At 50.5% G+C, this 13,465-nt stretch overlaps 2 protein-coding genes across 4 annotated transcripts; one reads left to right on the top strand and one right to left on the bottom strand.

Moving 5' to 3' along the window:
• The first annotated feature begins 375 nt into the window (after nucleotides 1-375).
• LOC543382 (serpin-Z2B-like) lies at nucleotides 376-2,666 on the top strand. Its single transcript, NM_001405790.1, has 2 exons — nucleotides 376-849; nucleotides 1,761-2,666. The coding sequence occupies exons 1-2, from the start codon at nucleotides 439-441 to the stop codon at nucleotides 2,544-2,546; spliced, it is 1,197 nt and encodes a 398-aa protein (NP_001392719.1). The 5' UTR covers nucleotides 376-438; the 3' UTR covers nucleotides 2,547-2,666.
• A 676-nt stretch (nucleotides 2,667-3,342) lies between these two features.
• Nucleotides 3,343-13,397, bottom strand: LOC123123062 (uncharacterized). Of its 3 annotated transcripts, none has more exons than XM_044543485.1 (3): nucleotides 12,138-13,397; nucleotides 11,130-11,213; nucleotides 3,343-3,626 (listed from the first exon to the last, which is right to left on the bottom strand). In XM_044543485.1, exons 1-2 carry the CDS (start codon nucleotides 13,342-13,344, stop codon nucleotides 11,143-11,145), a joined length of 1,278 nt encoding a protein of 425 aa, XP_044399420.1. In that variant the 5' UTR covers nucleotides 13,345-13,397; the 3' UTR covers nucleotides 3,343-3,626; nucleotides 11,130-11,142. The 3 variants fall into 3 exon arrangements, with proteins under 3 accessions (XP_044399420.1, XP_044399422.1, XP_044399421.1); XM_044543487.1 differs by lacking the exon at nucleotides 3,343-3,626 and adding an exon at nucleotides 3,690-3,888; XM_044543486.1 differs by lacking the exon at nucleotides 3,343-3,626 and adding an exon at nucleotides 9,312-10,971.
• Between the last annotated feature and the right edge of the window lie 68 nt (nucleotides 13,398-13,465).

The raw sequence follows: 13,465 nt of genomic DNA, 5'->3' as shown, positions 1-13,465 counted from the left end.
CTTCTTTACTAGTTACAACTTTACAGGTTGGCACCGCTATCTCAAGCTTGGAATTCAGTATTGCTAATCAGTTGTGTGATTTTAAGAAAACGATCAATGCTTCTAAAACGATCAGTTAAAAGGTTACGAGGCGCGTAGTGATCTCCCACAAATCCGATGTTCTACAGAACTCAGACGTACGGGAAGATCAGACCGAAAGCGCCACACTAACTTGAGAAAGGATAAGCTCAGGTTTCTTACATATATACGAAATGACACAACGATGACTAATTAAACAAGAGACAACAAACCACTTATCTTGCTTTATGACGCAGATGCTTCGAACCTTTGCATGTGGCTCCTGTTAAATAGCCACAATTCACCCATGAAAACAACACTTCCCATTCATCCCTTTTTTTCTCAACTCTAACAAAAGCCCAACGAACCTCCATCCTAGCCATGGCAACCACCCTCGCCACTGACGTTCGCCTCTCCATTGCGCACCAGACCCGCTTTGCCTTCCGCCTCGCCTCCGCTATCTCATCCAACCCCGAGTCTACTGTCAACAATGCCGCATTCTCTCCAGTCTCCCTCCATGTCGCGCTAAGCCTCATCACCGCTGGCGCGGGGGGCGCCACCCGCAACCAACTCGCCGCTACACTGGGGGAAGGCGAGGTTGAGGGACTCCACGCACTCGCCGAGCAGGTGGTGCAGTTCGTCCTCGCCGACGCGTCCAACATCGGCGGCCCGCGCGTCGCCTTCGCCAACGGCGTCTTCGTGGACGCGTCGCTGCAGCTCAAGCCATCCTTCCAGGAGCTCGCAGTGTGCAAGTACAAGGCCGAGGCCCAGTCCGTGGACTTCCAAACTAAGGTGATCCCCCTTCCTTGTCTTGCTCCTTCTCAAAATGACGGCAAGGTTTTTACCAGCAAACAAATACAGAGTAAAAGAATTTGTCCGTTATCTATGGCATAATTATGTTGAGGCTGAAGTATGGCATGCCATTGTTTCTCTCAAAGTGCTTGTTTTGTGCTGATGTAATATAGAGGTACTGTGTTTATGTTGACATTTAACTAAGCCTCCAAAATTTGTTACAGTCCTTTTCCATTGAAATTTAGTGGGTATTTCTGTACCACTGTTTTTAACACTAGATGTTTTAGAACAATTTACAACTTTCTATAGGTACATACATATAGTATTTCGGTTGGTTGGGTAAAATAAAATAGGTTCGACTTAATATATCATACTTTAAACCGTTTAGGCTGCTTGTACAATTTATTTTTGTCTAGCTCAAACTTGTAATATGCATGGAGTACTTATTAATCCCTTGTCATTTTTGTCCAACTTAATTATTGAATTTTAGTTGTTGTTTACGTAAATTTACGATACTTTGGTAACATTCATCGTTGTGCTGGCATGTTGCTTGTTGTACTTAGAGTAGCGTACGTATAGGAATATGTATAACCAATCTGTATGTGCTGAACTCCCGTAGGTATTGCATAATATTGCTTCGAGATGTTGTGATGACCATTTAATCATTTTCGTATGCACATATGATTCTTTTCTGTCATCCGTCGTTGTATGTCATGATTTTACTATGTGTGTGAAACCTTACTACATATACAAATGCTTTGCAAAAACCTTAGTATTCTGCTTTGTATTCTCAGCACAAGTATAATATTTAATACTTTGAGAGGATTTTTTTTAAAACATTGGTGACACAATAGTACTTTCAATGTATTCACATAACATAATTGACCTTTCTTTATTTTGACTTGGTCTAGGCCGCGGAAGTTACTGCTCAAGTGAACTCATGGGTAGAGAAAGTCACAACCGGTCTCATCAAAGATATTCTCCCCGCCGGATCTATTGACAATACCACTAGACTTGTTCTTGGCAATGCCCTTTATTTCAAAGGAGCTTGGACAGATCAGTTTGATCCACGTGCAACACAAAGCGACGACTTCTACCTTCTTGATGGGAGCTCAATTCAAACACCATTCATGTACAGCTCAGAAGAACAATACATTTCTTCTTCTGATGGCTTGAAGGTGCTTAAGCTTCCTTACAAGCAAGGTGGGGACAAGAGGCAGTTCTCCATGTACATCCTTCTCCCAGAAGCACTAAGTGGTCTCTGGAGCTTGGCAGAAAAGTTGAGTGCCGAACCAGAGTTCCTGGAGCAGCATATCCCAAGGCAGAAGGTTGCACTCAGGCAATTCAAGCTCCCCAAGTTCAAGATATCCTTGGGAATTGAAGCATCTGATTTGCTCAAAGGTTTGGGTCTGCAACTTCCATTCGGTGCTGAAGCAGATCTTTCGGAGATGGTGGATTCCCCAATGGCACAGAACCTCTACATCTCATCCATTTTTCACAAAGCATTTGTCGAAGTGAATGAAACAGGAACTGAGGCTGCAGCAACAACTATTGCTAAAGTAGTCCTGCGACAAGCACCGCCGCCCTCGGTCTTGGATTTCATCGTGGATCACCCTTTCCTCTTCCTTATCCGGGAAGACACTTCCGGTGTGGTTCTATTCATCGGTCATGTGGTCAATCCCCTCCTATCTTCGTAATGTGTTTGCTCTGAAGTGTCTTGTCATTTGCCTCAGCTGTTACATGTAAGGGGAGGGTTTGGACAATCAATCATGCTACCCATGCAATAAATCCAATAAATGTTCTATGCTTCTGATGAATTCTACACTTGTATGTTGGCATGTTATTTTTGTGGGAATTTTATGTATCGTGGATTGGACCACCTTGACCCAAAATACTAGACCTGCAAGCTTGGGAGGCAGATGTGGTTCAACACACTCATTTTGACTTTGTTTTTGTTTTTGTTTTTGAAAGGAATATAAAAAACACATTCAAGTCAAAGTCAAAACACATGAAATTGCAACTAGATTCTTGTCAAACATTGCAAAAAAGTGGTCCAAGTGGATGGTAAAGTTTTTTTCTTTAAAAGTGAGATTAAATGGAATTCCCTCCACCTTTTCTTTGCTCAATTCATTGAACCAAATACATTTTTTTGAGACAAACTGAACCAAATACATAAACAGTGCTGCTGAATGAAAAAAAAATCCATTTTCCAAGCACGGGCCGAAGGCTCACCAACTACTGAACCACCAATCGTCCCACAACCGGAGCCGGACGCCATTCAGCTGCTGATAGGAGTGGATGTCAATGCTTAGAACGGCAGCCGCCGCCGCTACCTGGCAGCAAAAGGCGGTGGCCGCTGCTGTGGGTTGCTGTACAAGAAGACATTTCGAAGCTCGTCCTAAGCCAATCAATCCAACAACATTTTGGTACCACCACCAGCAGAGATTCGAGATCAAAGTCTCCACACAGCATACAACATGCAAACACAGAGCATAAGCACAAATGTTACCCAAGAGACCAATCAGTTGAATGCATGATCATGAGCTGACAGTCTATGCCACTGCCTTATTCATGAGTCCAAGCAAGTTGCTGCTTGTCCTACAATTATTCAGGTATGCAAGGAAGTTACCAAACTGGACAAATAAATCAACCAATCCTACAAGTCTACTTCGCAGTTAACCAGAACATGCTTGCTGCCTACTAGAAGACGGACGGAGCCTGCACCGCACCGGTAAGCCATTCCGCTGCCCAGCAACCCGAATAGGAACTCTAGATACCTGCAGAACAGTGTCATTTGTCAAACCAATTGTGCCACTGATTTTGATTAGGCAAAAGCCATTAAAGTTATACTATGTCAAAGCGCTTGCATTGCTAGACATCAACTTCATCATTACAAGCAGGCATCAAAATCAGAAACTGGATGAGAGCTCTAGATACCTGCGGAACAGTCACTTGTCAAGCGAATTTTGTACCACTGGTTGATGATGCAAAAGCCATTAAAAGTCAAAGTTTGTATTGCTTGCGGAGCTTATATCAAACCTCCAAAAGTGGAATCAAAACCAGCACTAAATCAGAGAAGGTTCAAAAAGGAGGAAAAGAAAAAACTGCCTCATGGGCATATGACTATACGATGGATTCATGGAGTTGAAAGCAGATACAGCTGCCTTCTGGCCCAAAGGCGGAACTGTAAGAAATAGCCAGCTACTAATTAACAAGTCTAAATCAACCAAATCATGCAGTAGAAGCCTCGAGCAAGGGAGCGTGCATTGTATATAAACAGATACTTCCTTCGGTCCAAAATAGACACTACTTTTTCGAACACTCTACAGCATTAAAGCTATGACAACTGCCAAAAGGTCCTCTGTACGTGGAGCTATGTATCTTCATTTATCGATGGTGACAGTTTGGGGTAAGTAATCTTGAAGTGTATTTAGCCTTTTTGCGAACTCTACTGCTCGAGACTTGAAAAGGCACTTGATAACCATTGGCTGTGCCTAAAGATTGAAGATGTGGAGCGCCTGCAAAGTTGGAAGAGCCATGGAGAGGGAACAAGTTTGAACAATTGCAGAGTGTCTGCGGCGGTCGTTGCTGTGTACTGGCTACAGAAAATATTGGGTGGCGACTTGCTTAAGCCCGGCAAACAAATTGCTGGAGTGGGCAAGTAGCGTGTGTGCCGTTTGCTACATAATTGGTTGGTGTTTGCACTCGCTTGCATCACCAGTTGTGCCTATGGACTATATATGGCTGCCTGCCTTCGGACAATTCCAGCCTACAACTTAACAAATGATTTCACTCGTCGATAAACCAACAGCATCTGCGGACAGTGACCCGCCAGCCCTTATTATGACCACATTTGACTTTCAAAACATCAAATGCATGGAAACACATGCATGTCGATCATCACGGCCAAACGATGCATAGTGCACACAAATACAAAACAAGTTATTTGTATTTCAGAATACATAACCAAACTATAGTACAGACTGATGGCAAATTGACGAAAGGCCGAAGCCGATCTTTAGTAAGATAATACATCACGACGAAGGTCGCAAAGAGTACAAGACCACAGAGCACCATAAACCAAATATAGGCAAGGCACCAGCCGAGCCAGTGACAAGCCCAGCACAGACAGGCGTCACCTGCAAGCCAACTAAAAAGTCACGATGGTGGCGAAGCAGCCCGCCTCCCGCCAGGCTCTCAGGTCCTCAATGATCATGCTCACCACTCCAGCTGGGTCCATGGCAATGCCTCGAAAATTCGAGCATTGCACTCCTTCCAAATGCACCAGTGAACCATGATCGCCACCGCATCAAAGTCCCTCCTCAGCTGTTTCGGAGCTGCTTTCTGTGCGCACAGCCACCAGTCCTCCATGCTCTTGTCGTCGCCATGAGGGACCGGGAAAGAAGCTCCCGCCCAGGCTCTGAAGCGCGTCCAAACCTCTCGCAAAGTTGCAATGCACGAACAGATGGATGCAAGTTTCCTGTGCATAACCGCATAGAACACAGGCACCCTGATTCGGCCAGCCTCGACGCTCGAGGTTGTCGACGGTCAGGCAGCGGCCATGGACAGCGAGCCACATAAAGAACTTAAGTCGCGGCGGGGCCATGGATTTCCAGATCGCCGACGCGAAACCGAAGTCCATATTAGCCATGAAGAAGAGTCTGTACGCAGAGCTGGTGGAGAACATGACTCCTGTCTCGAAGCGCCAGACGACAACGTCCTGATGTGCATCGTCCAGCATGGTGGCTGCAGCCATATCCCAAAGCCGGAGATACTACACCAACGCTAGCGTAGAAAGACCACCCTGTAGGTCTTGCGCCCATCGGTGGTTCTGCAAGGCCTCCTTGACGGTGATGTTGGATCGGCGGGCGAAGGAAGCAAGGACTGTGACAACATCTGGCACCGAGAGCCCACCTGGTAGCTAGTGGTCATGCCAGAAGAGGGCCTTGTCACAGCGGCCGTCTACGCCCCGGCGTGGAAAACAGCCGTGGCCTCAGTATCATCAAGGTCCTGAACAAGGCACCAAGGCCGCGAAGAATCAGACCAACGCTGCCATGGCCAGCGGCAGCGAAGCAGGTTCAGGACCCCCCCCCCCCTTGTCTGTGGACATGCAGACCGGGACCATGACAGGAGACAATGGCCGCCACTGATCTCCTCCTTGCCCTTCCACAGGAAGCCCCGACATTTTCTATCGAGGATTTTGAGCACCCAAGCTAGGAGGGGCAGCACCGAGAGGAGGTGGACTGGGAGCACCCTCGGCATAGAGGGCGTCAGTGCCAGCCGACCGCTCGATGCCAGGAGGTGAGGTTGCCAGCCACCCATCTTCTTAATGAATTTGTCGATGATCGGCAGGTAGTCGGCCCGGCGCAGTTTGCCAGTGGACAAGGGAAGCCCAAGGTACACGACCGGGAAGGGCTTCCGACTGCAGTGGAGAATAGTGTTCACCAAGTGTTCCTACTCCTCGTTGCAGTGGATCCCAGAGATAGTGCTCTTGTTCAGGTTGATCTTCAAACCTGAGGCGTCGCCGAGGAGCTGCAGGAGCGTAGAGATCACCTGCCAATCCATCGCCGTGGGCTTGAGGAGGACCACCGCATCATCAGCCAAGATAAGAGGCCCGTGGAACCTTCACATGGAGGCCAAGGTCACCCAAAAGGACGTGCTCCTTGGCACACTGTATGGCACCATGTAAAGCATCCATGGCCAGGATGAAAAGCGTCGGCGACAGGGGATCACCCTGCCTGGCGCCTTGTGCGATGCCGATAGAGTCACTCCTAGACCCATTGATAGCGACCGAAGACGAGGCTGAGCACAGCAGGTTGCAAATCCACGATCTCCATCCAGCGCCAAAGCCTCCGCAAGCAAGCATGTCCAGGAGGAATTTCGAGGATAGGGTGTCAAAAGCCTTGGAGATATCAATCTTCAGTAGGATGGCCGATGACTTCTTGCGGTGCAGAAATCAGATGGAATTCCTGACTAGCTTGAAGTTCTCATGGAATGTCCGGATCCTGGTGAAAGCACTTTGTGCCGGGGAGATTAGTTCCGGCATTAGCGGCGCGAGGCGACCAGCGAGCAGCTTGGCCCATATTTTGGCGAAGGCGTGAATGAGACAAATCAGGCAGAAGTCCTTGATGTCCGTCGTGGTTGAAACCTTAGGCAGAAGCACAATGATGGACGAACTGAGACATCCCATGTTTTGGTTGAACCCTTGGTGTAAGCAGTGAATCGCGCGGATGACATCGCCCACGATCAACTCCCAGCAAACTTAAGAACAGGTCCGCAAAGCCATCCGGCCCGGGCGCGCGGTCTGAAGGCATGTCCATGATCGTCGAGCGGATCTCATCAGCCGAGAAAGGCTGCTCCAGTGCCGCATCCTCCTATCGAGAGAGACGACGCAGGGGAAGCCGATCGACCGCCATGCGCCTGGTGTGGGCTCCCTGCATGCCCATGGTGTTGAGAAGTGCTCTAGCTTGTCCTGGCCAGAGGAAGCCACCCTGCCACCATTTCGAAGCACGGGGACGAGTTGCTTGCGCCTCCTTCCATTGGCCTTCATATGGAAGTACTTGGAATTGGCATCACCCTCCCTCAGGTCATGCACACGAGAGCGCTGCCGCAGCCAGACACATTCCAAAGAGGCAAGAGCCAAGCGGCGACCTTTGAGAAACGCACGCAGCCGCCGTTCATCCAGGGAAAGAGCCCGCGCCTCCTGCACGTAGTCGAACCGAAGGATAATTTCATGGGCCACCTGGAGAAGCTGCAAGAGCGCACTCTGTTTCCGCTGGCCCCAACTCCTTAGCGCCTTCGCTGTATTTCTGAGCTTCAAATCCAACACCAAGAGTGGGTCGGCGGCATGAATCTTAGCCTGCAAGGCCTTGGCCACTTCCTCCATGAACCCAGGGATCCGAGTCCAAAAGTGCTCGAATTGAAAGCGATTGGAGCGAGGGGTTGACGAAGAGCAGGGGACAATGATCAAAGACGGAGAAGCTCAGTGCCACAAGATTGCTGACGGGGAAGAGGTCCTCCCACTCCGGAGAGAAGAACAGCCGATCGAGCTTAACAAGAGTGGGATCCTCCTACTCACTGGACCACGTGTAGCGCCTCCCTTGCAGTGGCATGTCCTGCGGTTCGTCCTGCCACGGTTGTTGTCCATCGCCTCAGTGACCAGATTAAAATCACAACATACAATCCACGGCAAGTGGATCGAGGACCCCAGTTGGCTTAACTCAAACAGAAACCTCTCTTTGTCAGGGCTGAGCTGGGGACCGTAAACCGCCGTGGTCGGCTAGGTCTTGTTGTCCGCCAAAGAGCGCGTCTTGACAGTGATGCAAAACTCGCCAAGAATGGGATCAGAGATGTGCATCCTGTCCGAGCGCCAAGCAATGATGGTGCCACCCGAGTGCCTATCGCAGGAAGATAGAAGAAGGCATCGAATTCCCTACCCAGGGAGTGAGCAACGACCGAGTGATCAACCACCACCAATTTGGATTCTTGGAAACACACACATGCCACATTCAACGATTGCACAAACATACGGATGCATTCCTACAGGCGGGGTTATTCAGCCCCCTGACATTCACACAAGCACCTTCAGGTCGGCAGCCATGGAAACCAAAGTGAGATGCAGTTGTTGAGCGGTCGACACGCCTACGTCGTGCCCAGCTCCACTTCTGGGATGACCAGCGCCAAAAAGCCCAGCGAAGGAGGTTCTTCCAATGATGAACCATCCGGATCAAAGAGGGCAACCAAGGCCTTGATGTGTTGCGGCGCCAGGGGCTTGGAGAAGAGGCGTAGGTATTCATCCATAGCGGAAGGTGTGATTGATTACTCCTGGACAATGATGCCGAGGCACTTGAGGGGCACTGATTGCGCGCGGTGATACGGGCCCTTGGAAGTGCCATCATCCTTGGCAGACAGGCGTGTGCTGCATCGAGGAGTGAACCCCGTCGGCAACTCCTTCCGGCAGCGGCAGGGCGCCGTGGCTACAGGTCTCTGCCCAAGAATGGAAGCCTTGGGTGAGAGACATAAACTGGAGAGCAGCGACCCAGGTGCTGAAAGAGGCCCCAGCGATCTGGCCGAGCCCGTGGCCTTATCCATTGTTTGCGCAGATTTGAGCCTTCGCGAGTACACCAGCAGGGGCTTGGCAGCCACCGGCACGCTGAGCGTAGGCTGAGACCGGTCGAGAGTAGAGCGCGTGTAGCCGTCCATGGGCGACAGCGAGCACAAGCTGAGTCACGGTGTGGGTCATCGGTTGTCACTGCACGGTATGCCACCTGCCGAACGGAGTGCGCCTGACGCCCGCTGGCGGCCCCAATCGCCCGCTATGCCGATACAGCCCTCGCAGCAAAGAGATGACCGCCAGAGCAAGGAGCGTGACCCCGATCGGCGTCGTCCACGTGACCCCTCCATATCTCTCTGCTGTAGTCATGCCGGCGTGTGAGATATCTGTCATCCCTCGGTTGGATCCTCGGGCGCACGTCAGTGCGGAGCGGCGTGCGGTCAATGACCTCCAGGACATGGAGAACAAGCGGGTGGACCAGCGTGGGCCGCTCCATGGGACGAGCAGGGAACGTCGACATGGAGGAATCATCTGGGTCGGCGGTGTTGGGCAGCCCTACCGGCTCCGGCACCTCAAAGTCATACTCCTAAACACGGGGTTGTGCAGCCAGGCAGTGACATCCAGTTGTCAGCGGTCCTGCACGGGCAATATCTCCACCAGTTGACCCCCGAGGTGGTTCATGAGCTGGCTCACCGCCCCCCATTCCCAAGCATTGGCGGGGAGGCCCTCGATGCCCACCTTGCAGAGGAACTCGAGATTGGAGCTGGAGGCCTGAGCATTGCGATGCCAACGCCTGAAACCCAAGCGCGCCCCTTTGCAGCAGAGTTACCCGGACTAGCGGAAGGCGGAGTCGCAAAGCGCCACCGAAGCGAATGTGATGCAGAAATCCGCCGAATGGATTGACCTCCACCCGCACAAACTGCCTCGACACCCCCACACTACTGGTCGAGGGCCTGCACGACGGTCTCAGGGAACACAGCGGGGCGAGCACCGTGGACCGAGGCGAGAAGAGCACGGCCCTTGAAGTCAGCCTCCAGGGTTTCCATGACGACAGTGCGCGAGACCACGCAGCGCCCCCTAGTCGGATATGACTCGATTTCGCCAGGGAAGCACGTGCTGGCATGCGGAGGGAAGTGCGCCATGGGGGTGGCTGCGCTGCCGGCTGGAGGGAGAATTGCGAGTGTGAGCTCGGCAGGGATGCGCAGCTCATGAGGCGTCCACTAGGGAAGAGCTTTCGCGAGTTGGGCACTTGGAAGTGATGTGACTAGGAAGCCAACAATGGTTGCAGCAAATCTTGCCCGTGCATCCAGCTTTAACGTGCCTGACGGAAAGGCACCAGAAGCATCTACCCACCAGCTACCAGGGAATCCTGTGGTGCTTAGGGGCCGCATTAGAGGCTGAACGCTGGGTGGGAGAGTTGGAGTGAGTGAGCTGCCGCGTGCGTCCATCCATCTTCAACCGGCTCGAGATCCTCTGAGGCCGGACGGGATCTGCCGGGTAGCGGACTGGAGCCAGCGCAGGGGAGTTGAGAGGCTTTCTCTGGCTGTCAGCCGTCAGGTGGGGCTGGGGAAGGGTGACCGCCGGCCGTCGAGCAGCCTGCGCACGGGAGAGTGGCCGCCGGCCGTCGGAGCGAGCAGTTGGCGCGCGGGGATGGGTGGGAGAGGAGCGTGGGGAGCGAGTCCAACATTGGGGAGCCATCGTCCACTTGCAGCATTACAAATGCAAGTGAGATCGACATGGATATATACCAAAATAATATCTAAACAGAACACTTATGTCCGTAAACTACAAGTGCAAACAACAAGACACATACTAGTATAAGATTAAATGACCACATGCTCTCATAGCAATCACTAGTCCACGAATAGGCATGTATGGTAGCCTTTCAAAATGAGCATCGATGTGAAAGGGCGTAGTTATAAGTGTGTATACATAAAGGAAGTTTGAACTTTGAAGCCAAATGCTTGGTATTGCTACTCATCAAATATTTACATTAAGGTGACAACTTTCGAATCACAATAGGACCCGACGGGAATGGAAATTTCCAAAGTCATCAGTCATACGAGAATCTATAGGGAGGAAACAACCAAACATTAGAGCAGTAGCACTAGGGAGGAGACAAACTGGTAGCAAGGCCGCTGGATGGAAAGGGGACGTTTCCGTAACAAAAACAAAAAGTAACAGTTATGATCCCTCAACTAAAAATACGAAGATAAGCTTACATTACCTGTAAACCAATGTTATAAAGTCACCTTATGCATTGCATTGCACAGAAGTTTGTCTTCATCAGGCTCACCACCAATGCCCATGTCTACAAGCATAAGCCAAATAACCAATGATATTTAGACCAAAGATATGATGGGATAACAATGAGATATTTACACAAGACAAAATTGAAAGAGGAAAAACACATTTTTCAACATTGGAACAGATAAACACAAAAGCACATCTATTGCCTTGCAAAGAATATTTCTGAGAACGGTATATATACTAAGTAACCTCCTAAAACGCAATGGCATGCCCATAATATTAGCTGATCAGAAAGAGTTATTCTTAAGCTTGCCCTGTGTTATCTGAAGTTGACAATGTATAATGTATTCAAACCAATAAATTTTAAGAACAAAGAAATAACGACAATTCATATTTAAATAACTTTAGCTTGAAAAGATAAAACAGACTCAATTCATTTATCCTCTGGTACAAATAGACTCTGACGCTTGCGAATCTTCAATAAGTGATAAAAATGAACTATTATCTTGTCAAGACCAAACCAAGCTTTTATTATGGATTTAGGTTAGCAAGATCACTATAAACAAAAAATGGACCAAAGGATATAACTAGTTTTAAGGGATCCCTAGTTTTAAGCCTTTAGATGTGACAATTGAGCTACCCAATTGGGCATTTCACTGTCGCAGCTGGTTCAAGCTTAGTTTTCCTGTTTCCAGCTGGTATTAATCTCGAGGGAAAGTAAATCACTGGCATCATATGGCTTTTGCATAACAATATTTTTTTCATCAAATAGACTTAACACAAAATGCTTGCTACCTCTGACATGAACCACATAGTTAGACAATCATAATAATAATACTATCATGAACAATATGGTTATGTATTCAAATAGCCCATTGAGCAGCAAAAAAACAGTTGACAGACATTTAGTTTGTATTATTAGTCTAACAACAAGGATGTGAAAAACTTTTCATCAATCAATTATAGAAAATTACTTAGTTATTACCTGCAGTGTAGACACTTGTGAATGGATGAACCAAACAGTAAAATGTCTGTATGGGAGGCTTGTACACTTCCAGTGACTCAAGCTGGACCATGAAAATACCGTGATATGTCCATATAAACACCACATTATTGTCCTCGCAATACCCGAGCATCATTGGGCCCATTTTCCTTTTATCTATATAAAGAAGTTCCTCCAATCCAATAGTCTTCTCCAGCACCCATGAAACAACACCGTCACGGTCGATCTTCCTTTTCCACAACTGGAGGTTGGCGTCAAACAGCTCAAGGACGCCAAGCTCACCGCCGTCCACGGGCACAGCCCGGAAGGTCCGGCTGCCATTCCTACTACACTTACCCAAGCAGGGTAAGTGTATGACAGCCAGGTGTTGTGTATCCAAATCAAACTGAAGGATGGCAGCTACCTCCCAACCAATTGAGCAAAGGGACCAGTAGAGGGAATTCCCAACCATGGTACTGGAAACACGCATCTCAATCATGGTGGTTACGCCGCTCGTAAAATCCGCGGATACCCAGATTGGATCGCCCCATTTGCCGGTCTCGGACGAGTAAACGCAGGCGAACAGCCGCTTGTTCTGCCCGTCGACGCCGGTCAAGACCGCCTGGAACCGGAAGGGGCGATCGTCGAGGATTCCGGCGGTGCGAAGGACCGCCCCGTTTAAGATCTCGGTGCCCTGGCCGTCGTCGATCACCCAGGGGATGAGGAAGCGGTGCTGGTCGCCGGTGACGGGGTCCCACACGAGGACCTCGATGTCGAAGCCCGCCGGGTAGATGAGGAGCACGAGGCCGTCGCGGCAGCCGATGTTCGAGCGGCCGTGGCCGTCGTGTAGGTGCAGGGAGAAGCGCCCGACCGGGACGCGGTCGGGGTGATCCAGGATAGGGGTGAAGGAGAGGACGTTGGGGTCGCCCGGGGCGGGGTTGTGGGGGTCGGGCTTGCGGGTGACCTCCTCGAAGAAGCCGATCAGCGGAGGCGGGCCGCCGAGGTGGTGCGCGCGGAAGCGGCGCACGAAGCGGCGGTCGGTGACGAGGCGGCGCCAGCGCTTGCAGACGAGGGAGGCGCGCGGGAGGGCGGATGGGAGTGGGGCTAGGCGGACGAGGATCTCCGGGAGGAGGTTCTCGTCCTCCAGCGGGGCCGCCACCGCCGGCATCGGCGCCGGCGCCGGCGAGCCGGGGAGGCCGCCGCAGGTCATCTCGCCCAGCGAACTCCTCTGGAAAACCGATGAGAAGTTCAGAACAGAGCTGCCGACCCGTCATCTCATCCTATGTGAGCATGGGCCTAGGAGTCGGTTTGACGGCCCATTAGGCCCACCA

The sequence above is a fragment of the Triticum aestivum genome, chromosome 5D (assembly GCF_018294505.1).
Source record: "Triticum aestivum cultivar Chinese Spring chromosome 5D, IWGSC CS RefSeq v2.1, whole genome shotgun sequence".
In the NCBI taxonomy this organism is placed as follows: Eukaryota; Viridiplantae; Streptophyta; class Magnoliopsida; order Poales; family Poaceae; genus Triticum; species Triticum aestivum.
This window is presented reverse-complemented; position numbering and strand designations above follow the sequence as displayed.